Source organism: Uranotaenia lowii, chromosome 2 (assembly GCF_029784155.1).
Source record: "Uranotaenia lowii strain MFRU-FL chromosome 2, ASM2978415v1, whole genome shotgun sequence".
Taxonomy (NCBI): Eukaryota; Metazoa; Arthropoda; class Insecta; order Diptera; family Culicidae; genus Uranotaenia; species Uranotaenia lowii.
Window position 1 is genome coordinate 32,227,293 of NC_073692.1, and position 16,641 is coordinate 32,243,933.

The window sequence follows — 16,641 nt, forward strand, 5'->3', positions numbered from 1 at the left end:
TTGATGCCGAAAAAAACTTTACCCAGTATGACAGATTGGCTTGATAATATAACCTACAAACTTTTTACTGGTTTCCTCATGTTATACCAATATTGTTGGTGTGAAAATATTTTTCGAACAATCATCCAATTTTTATAAATAAATATTTTTAAAATTCCGTTAGGTGTCTGGGGTTAAATGCAACAAAACGCAAATCAAAGAAATACCTTGTAAATCTTGTTTCTATGTGTTGGGATATGAATGTTTTGCATCACGCGTTTGTAAACATTGAAATTTCATTCATCCAAACATTTATTTTAATGATTTCAGCATTTAGAATTTTTCGTGGTATTATTTAACCCCTAAATGTATGCAGCATCTTCATTTTCAGAAAAAATGTGAAAATTAGTTATTACAGACCCAAAAACTATTGGAATTGGTGTTGTCATGCGTAATGATCTTTAAGGCATCGCTAATATATTAAAAACTATAAATTTTTGTACGTGTTCATAAGATTTTTCATTAAAAACAAAGTTTGTTGCAAGTTACCCCATTTTCTAAGGAGGGTGAAAATCGCATGTTTTTAGAAAATTAAAAATAACTGAAGAAACCTATAATTTTTCTAACTACGTTAATTTGATACCCCAGCATCCTTAAAACTTTTGATGCATAAGGGCATTAATTGTGAACATAAGTTTTTTAGAAGCCATTGAAGTTGAAAATTGTTGCATGTTGCCCCAGTTGACGGTATGAAAGATTTTCATACCTCATTTTCCTCATTTCTGGCCCAGTACCAATAATGAGTGGAACCTCGAGACTTTACACTATTGGCCCTGCAAGGAGCTCTCGAGTCGTTACAGTGCCAATAGTCTCTTCGGCTGGAGTTGATGGATCGGTTGGAATGGTGCCGGTGTGAGCTTTGTCATTGAGTCTGCCTACGGAAACTATCCTTATGGAGCAAACGCATGGAATTGGCCCAATGGTAACGCACACTATGCTCGGGCTTATACTCGGGGAACGCCTTATGGAAGCTATGGCATCAACCTTTAACTTTTAACAACAATGCAAAATAATTCTTGTCAAACAATACGATACGTAAAATTGATTCAGTTGAGTAATTGGAACTGTTGATCACGAGTGTCCTCATTGATATTGCGATTGTTCTCTCTTGTATCGTGAAAATCTAACTACAAAATAATGAAAATATTTTGCTTTCCTTGCTGAACCTTGTGTCCTCCGAATTGAAAGTGAGAATGATTTTGTGTTAATGGATTTTTTATTTAATATTTCATATTTAGGCAACGATCAGCTTCTGGTTGACGGCATGTCCAACAAGAGAAGCAACATGAACTGATCCTAGATTGGCAGCAACATACTTGGCAGCAACGACTGGACCACCATGAGCAACATAGTTGTTGTATCCATGTCCATAACCATATCCGGCCCATGGAAGATCCCATGGATTCACCTTGGCAACGTTGGCCTGAACGACAGTTGGCTTTGCTCCATACCATCCGTTTCCGTTAACCCAGGCATTGTCATAGACGGAGTTCACTGCTGGCCAGGATCCATGAACGGAAGAGTAAGGATACGAAACCAGACCCTTGGTGTTCCAGTTGTTCCATTCATTCCATCCATTGTTCCATCCGTTATTCCAGGAATTCCATCCCAAGGAGTTGATTGGCCACGAGTTCTTGACATATCCGGCTTGAGCGGCAACGGCCATGCTGGCTACCAAGAATGCGACGAATACCTTTTTTTGAAAAGAACAATTATCATTTAAATGTTGTATCGTTTAATATTTCTATACCAAAATTGTCACCAACCTTCATAGTGTTATGCTGGGTTGAGCTAAAGAGCGACTGTTTCTTGAAATGAGCACTAGAAGTATGATGTTTACTGCTCAATTTTTCACTATTTATATACATACTTGGGCATCGCTTGAATAATAAAAGTAAGAAAGCAAATCGTTTCCTATTATTTTCTTTTTTTGGGAGGTATGATTCATAATGACCAATGCCGATGTGATTGTCATAGTTTCAAAAATAGTTTAATTTATAAAAAAAAATCTATAAAACGAACGTTTATTTTACGGGTTGAAAACACACAATTATTTTTAACAATTCATGTAATTGTTTTTTATTTGATTTTTCTTTTGAGAGACTTACGTTCACACAGTTCAAATGAAAAAGTAATTGTAAACACCTTCCATTTTCGATTTTCTGCAGAATCGATCGCTTGGAATAAAAAAGGTCACACAGCGAGCAGCAAAAATCATACTCAGTCTGCGGCACTTTGAAGCAAACAGTTGCTCCCAAACTCAACCATCCATAACACAATGAAGGTAAGTTTTACGAAAAAAAAAATTTCACTAGACGAACTCATTGACCAAATTGCATCCTTCCAAAACAGGCATTCGTCGCATTCCTGGTAGCTACATTGGCAGTTGCCACTCAAGCCGGATATGTGGAGAACTCGTGGCCAATCAACACCCTGGGATGGAACTCCTGGAGCAACGGATGGAACAATGGATGGAATGAATGGAACAACTGGAACACCAAGGGCTTGATTTCGTATCCTTACTCTTCCGTTCATGGATCCTGGCCAGCAGTGAGTTCTGCGTATGACAACGCTTGGGTCAACGGAAATGGATGGTATGGAGCGAAACCAACCGTTGTTCAGGCCAACGTTGCCAAGGTCAATCCATGGGGACTTCCATGGTCCGGATATGGTTATGGACATGGATACAACAACTATGTTGCTCATGGTGCTCCAGTCGTTGCTGCCAAGTATGTTGCTGCCAATCCTGGATCAGTTCATGTTGCTCCACTTGTTGGACATGCAGTCAACCAGAAGCTGATCGTTACCTAAGTCATTTGAACTCAATAAATACATTTCAATTCAAACTGGATGTCTACTGATTTTAAGTCATTTTTGTAGTATGTTTTGGATGACAGAAATCACGATTTCTGATAATGGAGCCTTATAAATATTGAATAATGTATTAAAACATATTGATGAAATTTTTATAAGAAATCTATCAAATATTTTTGAGGTGAGAACAAACGTTTAAGGTTTATTTGAAATATATTTTATTTCTCTTCCCAAAAGAATTCATTTTAGATCAGATCAGTGTTTGTTTTAAAAATTCACTAACGTTTTCTTTTGACAGAATAGAAATGTGAAATATTAAGTAGAAATTGAATAAAGAATGAAACTTTAATTGAAATGAAGAAACCTTAAAATTTTACAATTGAAAATCAAAAAGCTTTTACCGAATCCTCGACTAAAGATTTTTTTTAATGATCATAGTTGAAGCCTTAGTGTTGTTTTGTTGTGTAAGTACTTAAATGTTTATTACTTTTTGAATTTAGGTACAATTTTAATAAGTTAGGTTCACGTTGGAGACAACTAAATATACATTTTAACAATGCAACGCAAACAGTTTATTTATTTTCAAAGATAATATAAACAAATTTACAAAACTTATTTTTGATGAAAATTTTCCTTCTTTATGCCACAATATGCAGTGATCCAGGAGTGGCTGCAATGTGCTTAAAAGAACGATTTCCGCTTCCAAAGTTTCCCGGATTCAATGCCAAGGGGTTTACTTGATGATTGAGTCCATTCAATGGTCCATGAAAAGCTTCATGTGGCAACCCGTTGTAAGCTCCATACGCTGGACTGCCTCTCCTGTTCGGAACATTAATGCCATTAGGGTAAAGTCCGTTTGGTGACCATCGGGAGGTTCCTGGAGCAATGTAGGGGTTGACACCGTATGGCCCAAAAGGATGATGTCCACAATTTGTCAACGGGTTTGGCCCAATATTGTTCCATCCGTTTCTGCCGAAAGGACCGATAGGATTGTAAAGTCCAGCATTCCAAGTATTAACAGCAGAACCATAAGAGTTTTGCCAAGCTGCTGGAAACCCACTCGACTGATGATGACCACATACTGCTGCCAGGGCCATTGAAAATATGACGAAGAACTGCAATGATTCAAAATATTCAAAAAAAATATTGAATTCTTTTATGAGTGACCTACCTTCATTGTTAACCCAAAATAACCGATCTTGTTAAACGAGGAGACAGTTAGCTGAAAAAACTGAGGAAAAACTGTGATCACTGAACAAAACATAATGATTTTTATACTATCTGATGAATGATCGTCAAGATCACTCCAGTGGATGCCACAGTATGATCACAGACGGAGTTTAATGATGATCTGCTAGGCGTGAAATCAATCAGATTTTTTTCATAGACAAATGATAATCAATTAGTTGGTCAAAAATTTCGTTTGAGATGAAATCACTGAGCACTCAAATGCCAAATTGTTCAAAATAGGGGTTTTCATCTAAATTTGATATCAACGAAGTTTTTTGTTTACGAATCAAGATTTAATTTTTTATGACTATTAAATCAATAGCCTTCTTCATTAACCATTGGATCAGTTGTTTTGGGCTTCTTTAATATATGCAATAATCAAATTTCACGCATAAACGATAACCATTAGAAGCTCGTCAAAAAATCTGATCCATAGAGTTGGAAGAAATCTGAACCATAGAGTTGGATGATATAAATATGGTTCTTTCTTCTCTGAAAGTCACAGTTCACGCAAAGAGCTCTGTCTGAACATCTAAAATAATCTCTTATCAAAATTTTAATTTTTTAAACAATATGAAAGTGAGTTCAATAAAAGCATTCATTCATCATCCAAACTAAATTTTTGTTCCGTTTTCAGGTTCTAGCAGTCTTTTCAATGGCACTGGCAGCAGCATTTGCTCAGTATGGAGGATTTTCTGGAGCTTGGCCCAGTGCCAATGGGTGGAACAACGATCTCTGGAACTCGAATGTCTTCAACGGTTTTCCGAGCCCTTACAACAACAACAGCCCCTTCGGCTGGAGTGAATGGAGTGGTTGGAATGGAGCCGGTGTGAGCTCTGTCATTGAGCCTGCCTACGGAAACTATCCTTATGGAGCAAACGCATGGAATTGGCCCAATGGTAACGCACACTATGCTCGGACTAATCCTTGGGGAACGCCTTACGGGAACTATGGCTGGAACTACAATAACTACATTCGGATGCCAAATGCTCCAATAGCAAAACGTGAAACGAAAGAATGATCCCGAGAAAATTGGAGCTGAGAATTATGGAATATTGATGACGTAAAGCAATAATAAATAGTTTATGTGATAAGTTTAGCAAACTTAGCTATGTAGTGTAAAATTAGTTTCACGAAAGAGTTATGAAAGAAGTCCTGGGCTTATAATTACCGTAAAACGGGGTAAAATTGACCACTCTTTTAAATATTTCTCGATTATTTTTTCTGTTAAAGGGAATGTGGCATTAGACTGAGTCGATTAGGGGTCATTTATGAATTTCTCAATCCCTGGGGTCTAAAAAGCTTCATCTTGGTCCTAAACCCATCCATGTTTTTTTTGTAGAATTTTGAAGTAACGTTTACATGAGTAAATTTGAACTTATAGGTTTGTATGGGAAAATTGAATATTTTGTTCTGAAAAATCAACATCGTTATTGTTTCTTCTGACGGGCCGAGCCAGCTTACAGTTTTTGTGCCAATTTATAAAATTCCTAAGGGAAATTTTTCGCTGAACAACTTTGCCGAAGACTGTACATCGTATCCTATAAGGCAGAAAAGTTATTAGCTGTTTAACTCAGAGGTATATCTTTTCACATTGATAAAAAACAAATTCAATTGACATCACTGCTGGAGCCTCACGAAGTAATGCAAGAAAAGTAGTCATGCAATACCTCGCTAGACGCCCTGCAGTGATGTCAATTGAATTTATTGTTTATCAATGCCAAAAGACATATCCCCATACACACCTAATTTTTTTTGCCAAATAAGATATGAAGTTACGATCTTCGACAAAGTTGTTCAGCGGAAAATTCCCTTAGGAATTTTATAAATTGGCAAAAAAACTGTCAGCTGCCTCGGTTCCACAGAAGAAACAAAAACGATGTTGATTTTTCAGAACAAAATATTCAGCTTTTTAGACCCCAGGGTTTGAGAAATTCTAAAATGACCCCAAATCGACTCAGTCTAATGTGGCATATTTCATATTTTTTAAACCAGTTCTGGACTCCTATTAAGGTTAAACATGGTTGCAGAAATTCATTAGACTACTTTAAATTTGATTTGAAAACCGGTTTGGTCTTTCTTTAGAATTTGATGCTTTAGGGTAACATTGATCAGTCTCTATTTTGACGGTTTTAACCTAGTTTTCTTGATTATAAAGGATACAAAACACCTTCATAATATTTACAAATGCTAATTTATCAATTGCTAAGACAGTTTGGAACAAACTCAAATGATAAAAAATCAAACATGAAACTCTACAAAATTGAACCATACCTTTCGGTGGCTCAAAAATACTAAATTTGTAACTTTTGGTCCAGTGGATCCATAGATATACAATGCTTCATTTCGATGTTTCTTGGTTTACATTTTGATCGCGGTCCAAAAATAAACAACATCACGACTCTTAATGAGTTGAGTCCAAACAACAATTAAAATCGAAAGATGGACAATGATGCTGTATAAATTAAGGGGCTTGATTTGTTAACATTACTTAAACTTTACATTTTAACTTCAAAAAATGGCCCTCGCACTATTCCCCTTTATTTTTTTCCTTCAAACTTTACCATTTGACAGGGTTTCTGAACTTTTGTTCTCGACTGGCTTTCTCTTGGAAAATGTCCCTATTTTAAAAAATATCAATAAAAAACTACACCTGAACTATATATTTACTACCTAATACCGTGTTTGTTTTCATCTGGTGGCCAACCAGTTGTGTACTAACTGCTGTCATCTTCATAAAAAACGCTTTGACTGCACTTGATGCATGACCAGTGGGCCACAAGGATAAAAACAAACACGGCATAAGGAAAAAAGTTGAACTCTCTCAATTATCAACCTGCTGCTTCTAAACTAAGCTTGCCAGATTGACCGGTTTTATCCGGGTTTTCCCGGATACTTGATGCAAAATTTCGATAAAATCCGGCCCGGCCCGGTTGCTCGGATATCGTGAAAAAAGTCCGGATCTTTTCACAATTTTCACAAAGAAACAAAAAAAAATCAAAGTTTTTGAGTAAGTTTCAGCAAAATCGATTAACGGTATGGAAATTTTCAACGGTTCTTTCAAAAAATTTCGCTGATTTACTTTTGTTAACCTTTAAATATTTAAGTGTTCCAAAAAGTTTTTGGAAGTTTGCAATTACGTTAATAAAATATTAATTTCAGTTTTTGTACATTTTTCCTTTGCTTTTATGTATGATTACACCTAAATTTTGCCCGGTTTTTGGATTTGAAAAATTGAAATCCATGCCCGGATTTTGCCAGGTTTTTTTTTTAAATGCCCGGAATTGCTAGGCCCGGATGGGGATGGAAAAAATTCTTGCAACCTTATTCTAAACGCTTTGATTTGATCAGAAAGGGTGTTTGTTTTGAAGTCTTCGAAAAAATAGGTATTTCCAGATTTTGCCCAATTCGAAACTCAACTTATAGGTTTTTCAACATAGAAAAAGTTTTGAAATATTCAAAATTTAGACTTAGTTATTGATGATTATGTGGAAAAATTTCATGTTGATCAAAGTTACCCCGGTGATCAATGTTACTTGTTTTACGGTACCCATTTTCAAGTCGGAGAAAAAGTCTGACACTAAAAATTATCGGGGTATAGAAATCTTATCGTGCATACCGAAACTATTTGAAGCAATAGTGAATGAAAAAATATATAATCAAGGAAATTACTTTCAGGCTCGATACACGGATTTCATTAAAGCTTTTAATAGAATCGACATGGATTAATAGACTGAGTCGATTTGGGGTCATTTTCGAATTTCTCAAACCCTGGGGTCTCAAAAGCTTCGTTTTGGTCCAAAACTCATCCATGATTTTTTGCAGAATTTTTAAGTAATGCTTACATGAGTAAATTTGGACTTTTAGGTTTGTATGGGAAAATTGAATATTTTGTACTGAAAAATCAACATCATTTTTGTTTCTTCTGTGCAACCGTACCAGCTGGTGGTTTTTGTGCCAATTTATAAAATTCATAATGGAAATTTTCCGCTGAACAACTTTGTCGAAGACCGTAAATTCGTATCTTATTAGACAAAAAAGTTATTAGCTGTTCAACAGGGGTATGTCTTTTGGCATTGATAAACAATAAATTCAATTGACACCACTGCTTGTGCCCCGCGAAGTATTGCATGAAAAGTAGTCATGCAATACCTCGCAAGGCACATAACAGTGGTGTCTATTGAATTTATTGTTTATCAATGCCAAAAGACATACCTCTGTTGAACAGCTAATAACTTTTTGTCTAATAAGATACGAATTTACGGTCTTCGACAAAGTTGTTCAGCGGAAAATTTCCATTAGGAATTTTATAAATTGGCACAAAAACCACCAGCTGGTACGGTTGCACAGAAGAAACAAAAATGATGTTGATTTTTCAGTACAAAATATTCAATTTTCCCATACAAACCTAAAAGTCCAAATTTACTCATGTAAACATTACTTAAAAATTCTGCAAAAAATCATGGATGAGTTTTGGACCAAAACGAATCTTTTGAGACCCCAGGGTTTGAGAAATTCGAAAATGACCCCAAATCGACTCAGTCTAATGGATTAAGTCCTATTTGTCAAACCGTACACAAATGGCTTGATTAAATTGTTCACTTTCGAAGAGCATCTTTGTTACATTTGGTGTGCCTCAAGGCTCCCATCTCGGTCCCTTATCATTTATCTAATACGTCAATGACATTACTTATGTACTAAATCAGCTATACGTGCTTATATATGCAGACGATATAAAGCTTTATATGAAAGTCAATAACGAAGCAGATTTCAGGGTGTTTAACAATGAAATAAATATATTTGACAAATGGTGCAGTAAAAGTCTTCTTGAACTAAACGTGAAAAATGTTAAAATGTTGTATTTACAAAGAAAAAATATCCATCATATGGAATTGTTATCTATATTAGGAAACGAGTCTGTGGAGAGAACCAAAAAGATAAGAGATCTAAGTATTATGTTGGACTCAAAACTTACCTTTTTAAATCAATATAGCTCAGTAATTCTGAAATCAAAAAATATACTTATTTTCATGAAACGTTTTAGTTATTATTTTGGGAACCCATAAACAGTAAAAATATTGTACACAGCTTATGTCCGATCCATACTCGAGTACTGTATCGTTGTGTGGTCTCCCTTTTAAATTTTCATAAAAACAACTTAGATTCCGTTAAAAAACAATTTATTCAATTTGATTTACGAAATCTCAAAGTCAATTACCAAGCTACGAATCACGCTGCTTACTAATAAATATAGAACCATTAAGGGTTAGAAGAGAATTTGCTGCATCCTCTTTTGTAAACGACATAATTATTCAGCGTGTTTAATCTTCTTATCTACTAAGTCAGTTAAACTTTTATTGTCCGTGTCGCCAGTTGAGAACCAATAGTCTGTTTACTTTAACCTTTGCCCGAACTGATTATGGAAACAATGGTCCAGTCAAATGTTTAATACATAATTATAATTGAAATTACTAGAACATACATTTTACTATGTTTAAACAGCAGCTAAAAAGTGTTTTTTACGGCCACAGGCGCTGAAGAACCTAAAATTGTAGTTTGTGAGTTAATGTTAAGATTGTAACTTCTAGGTTTAAGACCGTATATGCAGCCTACGATGTTTGGCGAAATAAATAGGTAAATCTATATAGATAAAAATTAATGTTTGTCTGTCTTTCTGTTCCCTATAGACTCAAAAACTACTGAATCGATCAATCTGAAATTTGGTATGTTAGAGTTTTTGGGGTCGGAAATGGTTTCTAAAACACTTTAAAATCGCTCCGACTTAAAGGAGGGGGGAGGGGACTCCCATACAAAATTAATAAAAATATGACACAATTCGAACAATTCTCGAAATCTACTGAACAGATCAACGCGAAATTTGGTGTGTAGTTGTTTTCAAGACCGGGAACGATTTTGATGACACTTTCCAACCTCTCCGAAACCAAAATTAGAGCGCTCCTAAACAAAATTACCAGAAATTTGACACAATTCGTACAATTTTCGGAAACTACTGAAACGATCAACGTCAATTTTTTTGTGTAGTCGTTTTCAAGACCGGGAATGGTTTCTATAATACTTTCAAACCCTTCTTAATCCAGAATAGGGAGGCTCCCAAACAAAATCAACAAAAATTGACAAAATTTTAGCATTCCTCGAAGCATTTTTGTTTAAAATTGATAAACTTAAACGTTTTGACAAAATGAGATGATTTATTGAATTGACCAATAAATCTTAACAAAATTTGATGATATATTGTATTGATAAACGCTTCCCATTTTCTAGAATGAAGACTCTCATATTCAATAAATGAAACAAACATATCATTATCAAATCCAATGTTTTAGTCTTTTCATAAAATTTGGCGCACTTTTTGATTATTTCCAAATAAGCCTGTATTTAAATACTCCTCCCGCATCAAAAGGGCGTTTTTTTTAATTTAAAGGGTTTATTTATTGTTCTTAAGATCCCTACTATTTTTTTTCTAAAGGGCGGCTCCTACAACCTACAAACCTTCAAACTACGTCAGGACTCAAGATAATCTAGATGCTCAGATGCTTTGAAAAATAGATCGCTTTCAAATAATGTTGAAATTTAATTAGAAAGGATGTTTATTTTGATTTTATTATTTTAACGAAAATTCTTTTTTCTATGGAAGGGGTAGCAAAACATACCGGGTCAGCTAGTAAATAAATAAAAATAAATAAATATTTTTTTCGGAAATGTATGTTTCTTCTTATAAGTATCATTCAGAATATTTGAATGTTAAAAATAGTTCCCTTTGATCATTTGATGATGGACGCTGGTCTACTCTAGAAAATTTCAAACCAAGAGGATAATTTAAAGAGCATTTGTCGTGAAGTTTGGGCAAAACCTCTAGCAATATTTGTTCTGATGCCACTGAAATCAGCCGTACTCGTTACAGAGTTTTATTTATTTCAGTATTCCTCGTCTTAAATCACGTTTCCATATGCTGGAATATATGTTTTGCATCACGCGTCTGTTAATCTCAAAATTTATATGAATTGTTATGAATTCCGCTAGTACAATTTTTAGTAGTATTTTTTACTCTTAAATGTATTCAGCACCCTTATGCTACTTCTTTATAAACATTTTTGATTGTTAAATGTTAAATTTATTACGAACAAAACCGAAAATTACTGCAATTGGTGCAAATATATCAAAAACTATAAATTTTAAAACGTTTTGATTTAATTTTTCATTGAAAATAAAGTTTGTTGCAACTTACCTCTTGGTCTAAGTGGGGCGAAAATTGCATGTTTTTGTAAATTTTAAAAAAACTGGTGAAACCAATAATTTTTCTACATCAATTTGATGTCCCATCAATCTTAAAACTTTTGATGCACAAGCTGTATGACAATATATGCACATATATGTAGTTTTTAGAAGCCATTGAAGTTGGAAAATGTTGCATGATGCCCCAGTTGGCGGTATAGTAGCAATTTTCCGATTGTTGAAGTAAATAAGTGAATAGAAATAATGATTACTTTGAATCCTTATCAATGTTTTCATAGATTAAAAATTCAAATAAAAAATTTATGTGCTATTCTAGAAGAACAAGAAACATGACACATGCTTCCTAAAGAATGAAGCGAAAAAAGTTACTACAAAAACTATATAATGATATTATAGGTCCAGGACTTATTTCACAACTCTTTCGTGAAACCAATTTTACACTGCCTAGCTAAGTTTGCTAAACTTATCACATAAACTGTTTATTATTGCTTTTTGTCATCAATATTCCATCATTCTCAGCTTCAACTTTCTCGGGATCATTCTTTCGATTCACGTTTTGCTATTGAAGCATTTGGCATCCGAACGTAGTTGTTGTAGTTCCAGCCATAGTTTCCGTAAGGCGTTCCCCAAGGATTAGTCCGAGCATAGTGTGCGTTACCATTGGGCCAATTCCATGCGTTTGCTCCATAAGGATAGTTTCCGTAGGCAGGCTTAATGACAGAGCTCACACCGGCTCCATCCCAACCATTCCATCCACTCCAGCCGAATGGGCTGTTGTTGTTGTAAGGACTCGGAAAACCGTTGAAGACATTCGAGTTCCAGAGATCGTTGTTCCATCCATTGGCACTGGGCCAAGCTCCAGAAAATCCTCCATATTGAGCTGATGCCGCTGCCAGGGCTATTGAAAAGATTGCAAGAACCTTGAAAAAAGAACAAAATTAAGTTTGAATGATGAATGAATGCTTTATTGAACTCACTTTCATATTATTTGAAAAATATTGAAAATTTTTTTAATAGCAGATGAATTTTGATGTGCTCTAAGCGTAAACTGTGACTTTCAGTGAAGAAAGAATCATATTTATATCATCCAACTCTATGGATCAGATTTCTTGCTAAACTTCTAATGATGATTATTGGATATACTTAAGAAGCCCAAAACAACTGAACCAATAGGTAATAAAGAAGGCTGTTGATTTAAGAGTCATTAAAATTTCCATCTTGAATCGTAAAACAAAAAACTTCCTTGATAGCAAATTTAGATGGAAACCCCTGTTTTGAACAATTTGGCATTTGAATGCTCAGTGATTTCTTCTCAATCAAAATTTTTAACCAGCTAATTGATTATCATTTGTCTATGAAAAAAATCTGATTGATTTCACGCCTAGTAGATTATCATCAAACTCCGTCTGTGATCAAACTGTGGCTTCCACTGGAGTGATCTTGGCGAGCATCCATCAGATGGTATAAAAATCACTACGTTTTGTTCAGTGATCACAGTTTTTCCTCAGTTCTTTCAGCATACTATCTCCTTGTTAAACAAGATCGGTTATTTTATTTTTACAATGAAGGTAGGTCACTCATAAAAGAACTCAATATTTTTATTTGACTATTTTGAATTGTTGCAGTTCCTCGTCATATTTTCAATGGTCCTGGCAGCAGTGTGTGGTGGTCATCAGTCGGGTGGGTTTCCAGCAGCTTGGCAAAACTCGTATGGTTCTGCTGTTAATACTTGGAATGCTGGACCTTACAATCCAATCGGTCCTTTCGGCAGAAAAGGATGGAACAACATTGGCCCATACCCGTTGACAAATTGTGTACATCATTCTTTTGGACCGTATGGCGTCAACCCCTACATTCCTCCAGGATCTTCAAGATGGTCTCCAAACGGACTTTACCCTACTGGCATCAATTTTCTGAGCTGGAGAGGCAGTCCAGTGTATGGAGCTTACAATGGGTTGCCACATAAAGCGTTTCATGGACCATTGAATGGACTCAATCATCAAGTAAACCCCTCGGCATTGAATCCGGGAAACTTTGGAGGAAGTCATCGTTTATTTAAGCACATTGCAGCCACTCCAGGATCACTGCATATTGTGGCATAAAGGAGGAAAGTTTTGATCAAAAATAAGTTTAGTTAATTTGTTTATATTATCTTTGAAAATAAATATTATGTTTGCGTTGAATTGTTGAAATGTATATTGAATTGTCTCCAACGTGAACCTAGCTTATTAAAATTGTACCACGATTCTAAAAGTAATAAACTTATCAGTATACAACAAAACAACACTAAGACTCGGACTAACATTGTAAAAAAAAATAGCAATTCGTAAGTTGAGGAACCGTTAAAAGCAGTTTGATTTTTAATTGTTAAATTTCACGATTTCTACATTTCAACGAAACTATCGTTCCTTTTTCAATTTCTACTTAATATTTTACCTTTACATTCTGTCAAAGGAAAACGATAGCGAATTTTGAAAACAAAAAAACACTGATCTGACGGATATTTTCGAAAATTTCTATTGTATTTTTCATTCTTGTGAAAGGTCAAAACAAAAAAATTTAATTTCTTAAAATGAATACTTTTAGAAAGTAAAATAAGATATATTTTTTTTATACATTAAAAATTGGTTATGACCACAGCTTTGTTTGATGATTTTCTTATAAATATTTCATCAATTTGTTTAAAGATTTAATTCCAAATTAATAGCTTCAGACTCAGAGGTCCAGCATTCAGTCATACAGAACACATAACATGTAAATTTAGAAAAATAAAACTCAAAATCAGTAGACAACCAGTTTGAATTGAAAAATATTTATTAAATTCAAATTACTTAGGCAACGATCAGCTTCTGGTTCACGGCATGTCCAACAAGTGGAGCAACATGAAGTGATCCTGGATTAGCAGCAACATACTTGGCAGCAACGACTGGAGCACCGTGAGCAACATAGTTGTTGTATCCATGTCCATAACCATATCCGGCCCATGGAAGTCCCCATGGATTGACCTTGGCAACGTTGGCCTGAACAACTGTGGCCTTTTGACCATACCATCCGTTTCCGTTGATCCAGGCATTGTCATACACGGAGCTCACTGCTGGCCAGGATCCATGAACGGAAGAGTAAGGATACGAAACCAGGCCCTTGATGTTCCAGTTGCTCCATTCATTCCATCCATTGTTCCATCCGTTGTTCCAGGAGTTCCATCTCAGGGAGTCGACAGGCCACGAGTTCTCGACATATCCGGCTTGAGAGGCAACGGCCAATGTAGCTACTAGGAATGCGACGAATGCCTGTTTTGGAAGGATGCGATTTTGTCAATCAGTTCGTCTTGAGGAGATAACTTTCGTTAAACTTACCTTCATTGTGATATGGATGGTTGAGTTTGGAATCAACTGTTTGCTTCAAAGTGCTGCAGACTGAGTATGATTTTTGCTGCTCGCTGCGTGACCTTTTATATTCCAAGCGATCGATTCTGCAGAAAATCGAAAATGGAAGGTGTTTTCAATTACTTTTTCATTTAAACTGTGTGATCGTAAGTCTCTCCAAAAAAAATCATAAAAAAATAGAAACATAAATTTTCAGAAATGTTTGTGTTCATATAAATAAACGTTCGCTAGAATAAGTTTATTTTTTAGTTAAATTCTTTTCGAATCTTAGACCATACAATCGCATTTGAACAGGCATTGCTCATTTTTAATTATAGCTACCGTGAAAAGGAAGTGATTGGAAACGATTTTCTTCCTTACTTTTGTTACTCGAATCCTAAGAATGTATGAACCTGTATAAATAGTGAGAAATCGAGCAGTAAACATCACACTTATCCAGTGCTCATTTCAAGTAACAACCACTCTTTACCTCAACCCAGCATAACACTATGAAGGTTGGTGACAATTTAAGTAAAGAATTACTAAACGAAACTACATTCAAATAATTATTTTCCTTTTTTAAAAGGTATTCATCGCATTCTTGGTAGCCAGTTTGGCCGTTTCAGCTCAAGCCGGAAATTTCGAAAGCTCGTGGCCAGTCAACTCCCTGGGATGGAACTCCTGGAACAACGGATGGAACAATGGATGGAATGAATGGAACAACTGGAACACCAAGGGTCTGGTTTCGTATCCTTATTCCTCAGTTCATGGATCCTGGCCAGCAGTGAGCTCCGTCTATGACAACGCTTGGGTCAACGGAAACAGATGGTATGGAGCGAAACCAACTGTCGTTCAGACCAACGTTGCCAAGGTCAATCCGTGGGGACTTCCATGGGCCGGATATGGTTATGGACATGGATACAACAACTATGTTGCTCATGGTGCTCCAGTCGTTGCTGCCAAGTACGTTGCTGCTAATCCAGGATCAGTTCATGTTGCTCCACTTGTTGGACATGCCGTTAACCAGAAGCTGATCGTTGCCTAATTGAGATACATTGAATAAAAAACTATACTGAAAACTGATATACTTCTAAAAAACTCGAATGTTATGGCCTCAGAGGTATCACAACAACTTGATTCGCAGTTATCTATCAGAGGGAAAACAATTTGTCTGTATTGATGAGGTATCAAGTTCCTTAGGGAGAATTGAAGACGGTGTTCCGCAAGGTAGCAACATTGGACCAATCTTATTTTTTTTTTGTACATCAATGATATTAGTAACCTGCCATTGCATGGAATATCAAGACTTTTTGCGGACGACACGGCAGTTTTTTACCCAGGAAAATGTCCTTATGTAATTATTAAAAACATGGAAGATGATCTCAACATTCTGCATTAATATTTTTATTCCAATCTTCTCACAAAGAACTTTTCAAAAACAAAATACATGTTATTCCGGTTCTCTAGAAAAACGATCCAATCCTACAACAGTCCAAAAATAGTAAATAATGTTTTGGAAAAAGTATATAATTTCAAGTATTTGGGAAAAAACTAGATGCCACTCTGTCGTGGAAATCGCACATTTATAACTTACACAAAAACATATCGTTGTTCAGTGGCGTTTTATGGAGAGTGAAACATTTTATACCACGCCATGTAATGTTGCGTTTTTATTTTGTGTTTGTTCATTCATACTTGAATTATTTGATTGCGGCGTGGGGTTGTGCTTCCTTATCTCTCCTATCTCGTTTACAAACTTTACAAAATCGTTGTCTGAAAACTATATTTAACCTTCCCTTTCGTCATCCATCCAATCTGTTGTACTCTTACCGCTCTCACGATGTTTTACCATTGGCTTAACTTTGTAATCTCCAAACTTGCACTTATGTCTTTGTTATATTATTTTAATCGCCGCCGGGATATATTCTTATTTAATTTT

The 16,641-nt window shown here is 35.4% G+C and overlaps 2 protein-coding genes across 2 annotated transcripts; one reads left to right on the forward strand and one right to left on the reverse strand.

Annotated features, from left to right (window-relative positions):
• Window positions 1–14,168: 14,168 nt before the first annotated feature.
• Window positions 14,169–14,738, reverse strand: LOC129741265 (uncharacterized). Its single transcript, XM_055732979.1, has 2 exons — window positions 14,694–14,738; window positions 14,169–14,627 (listed from the first exon to the last, which is right to left on the reverse strand). The coding sequence occupies exons 1-2, from the start codon at window positions 14,697–14,699 to the stop codon at window positions 14,169–14,171; spliced, it is 465 nt and encodes a 154-aa protein (XP_055588954.1). The 5' UTR covers window positions 14,700–14,738.
• Window positions 14,739–15,170: 432 nt separating this feature from the next.
• Window positions 15,171–15,747, forward strand: LOC129741266 (uncharacterized). Its single transcript, XM_055732980.1, has 2 exons — window positions 15,171–15,217; window positions 15,289–15,747. The coding sequence occupies exons 1-2, from the start codon at window positions 15,212–15,214 to the stop codon at window positions 15,745–15,747; spliced, it is 465 nt and encodes a 154-aa protein (XP_055588955.1). The 5' UTR covers window positions 15,171–15,211.
• Window positions 15,748–16,641: the final 894 nt, after the last annotated feature.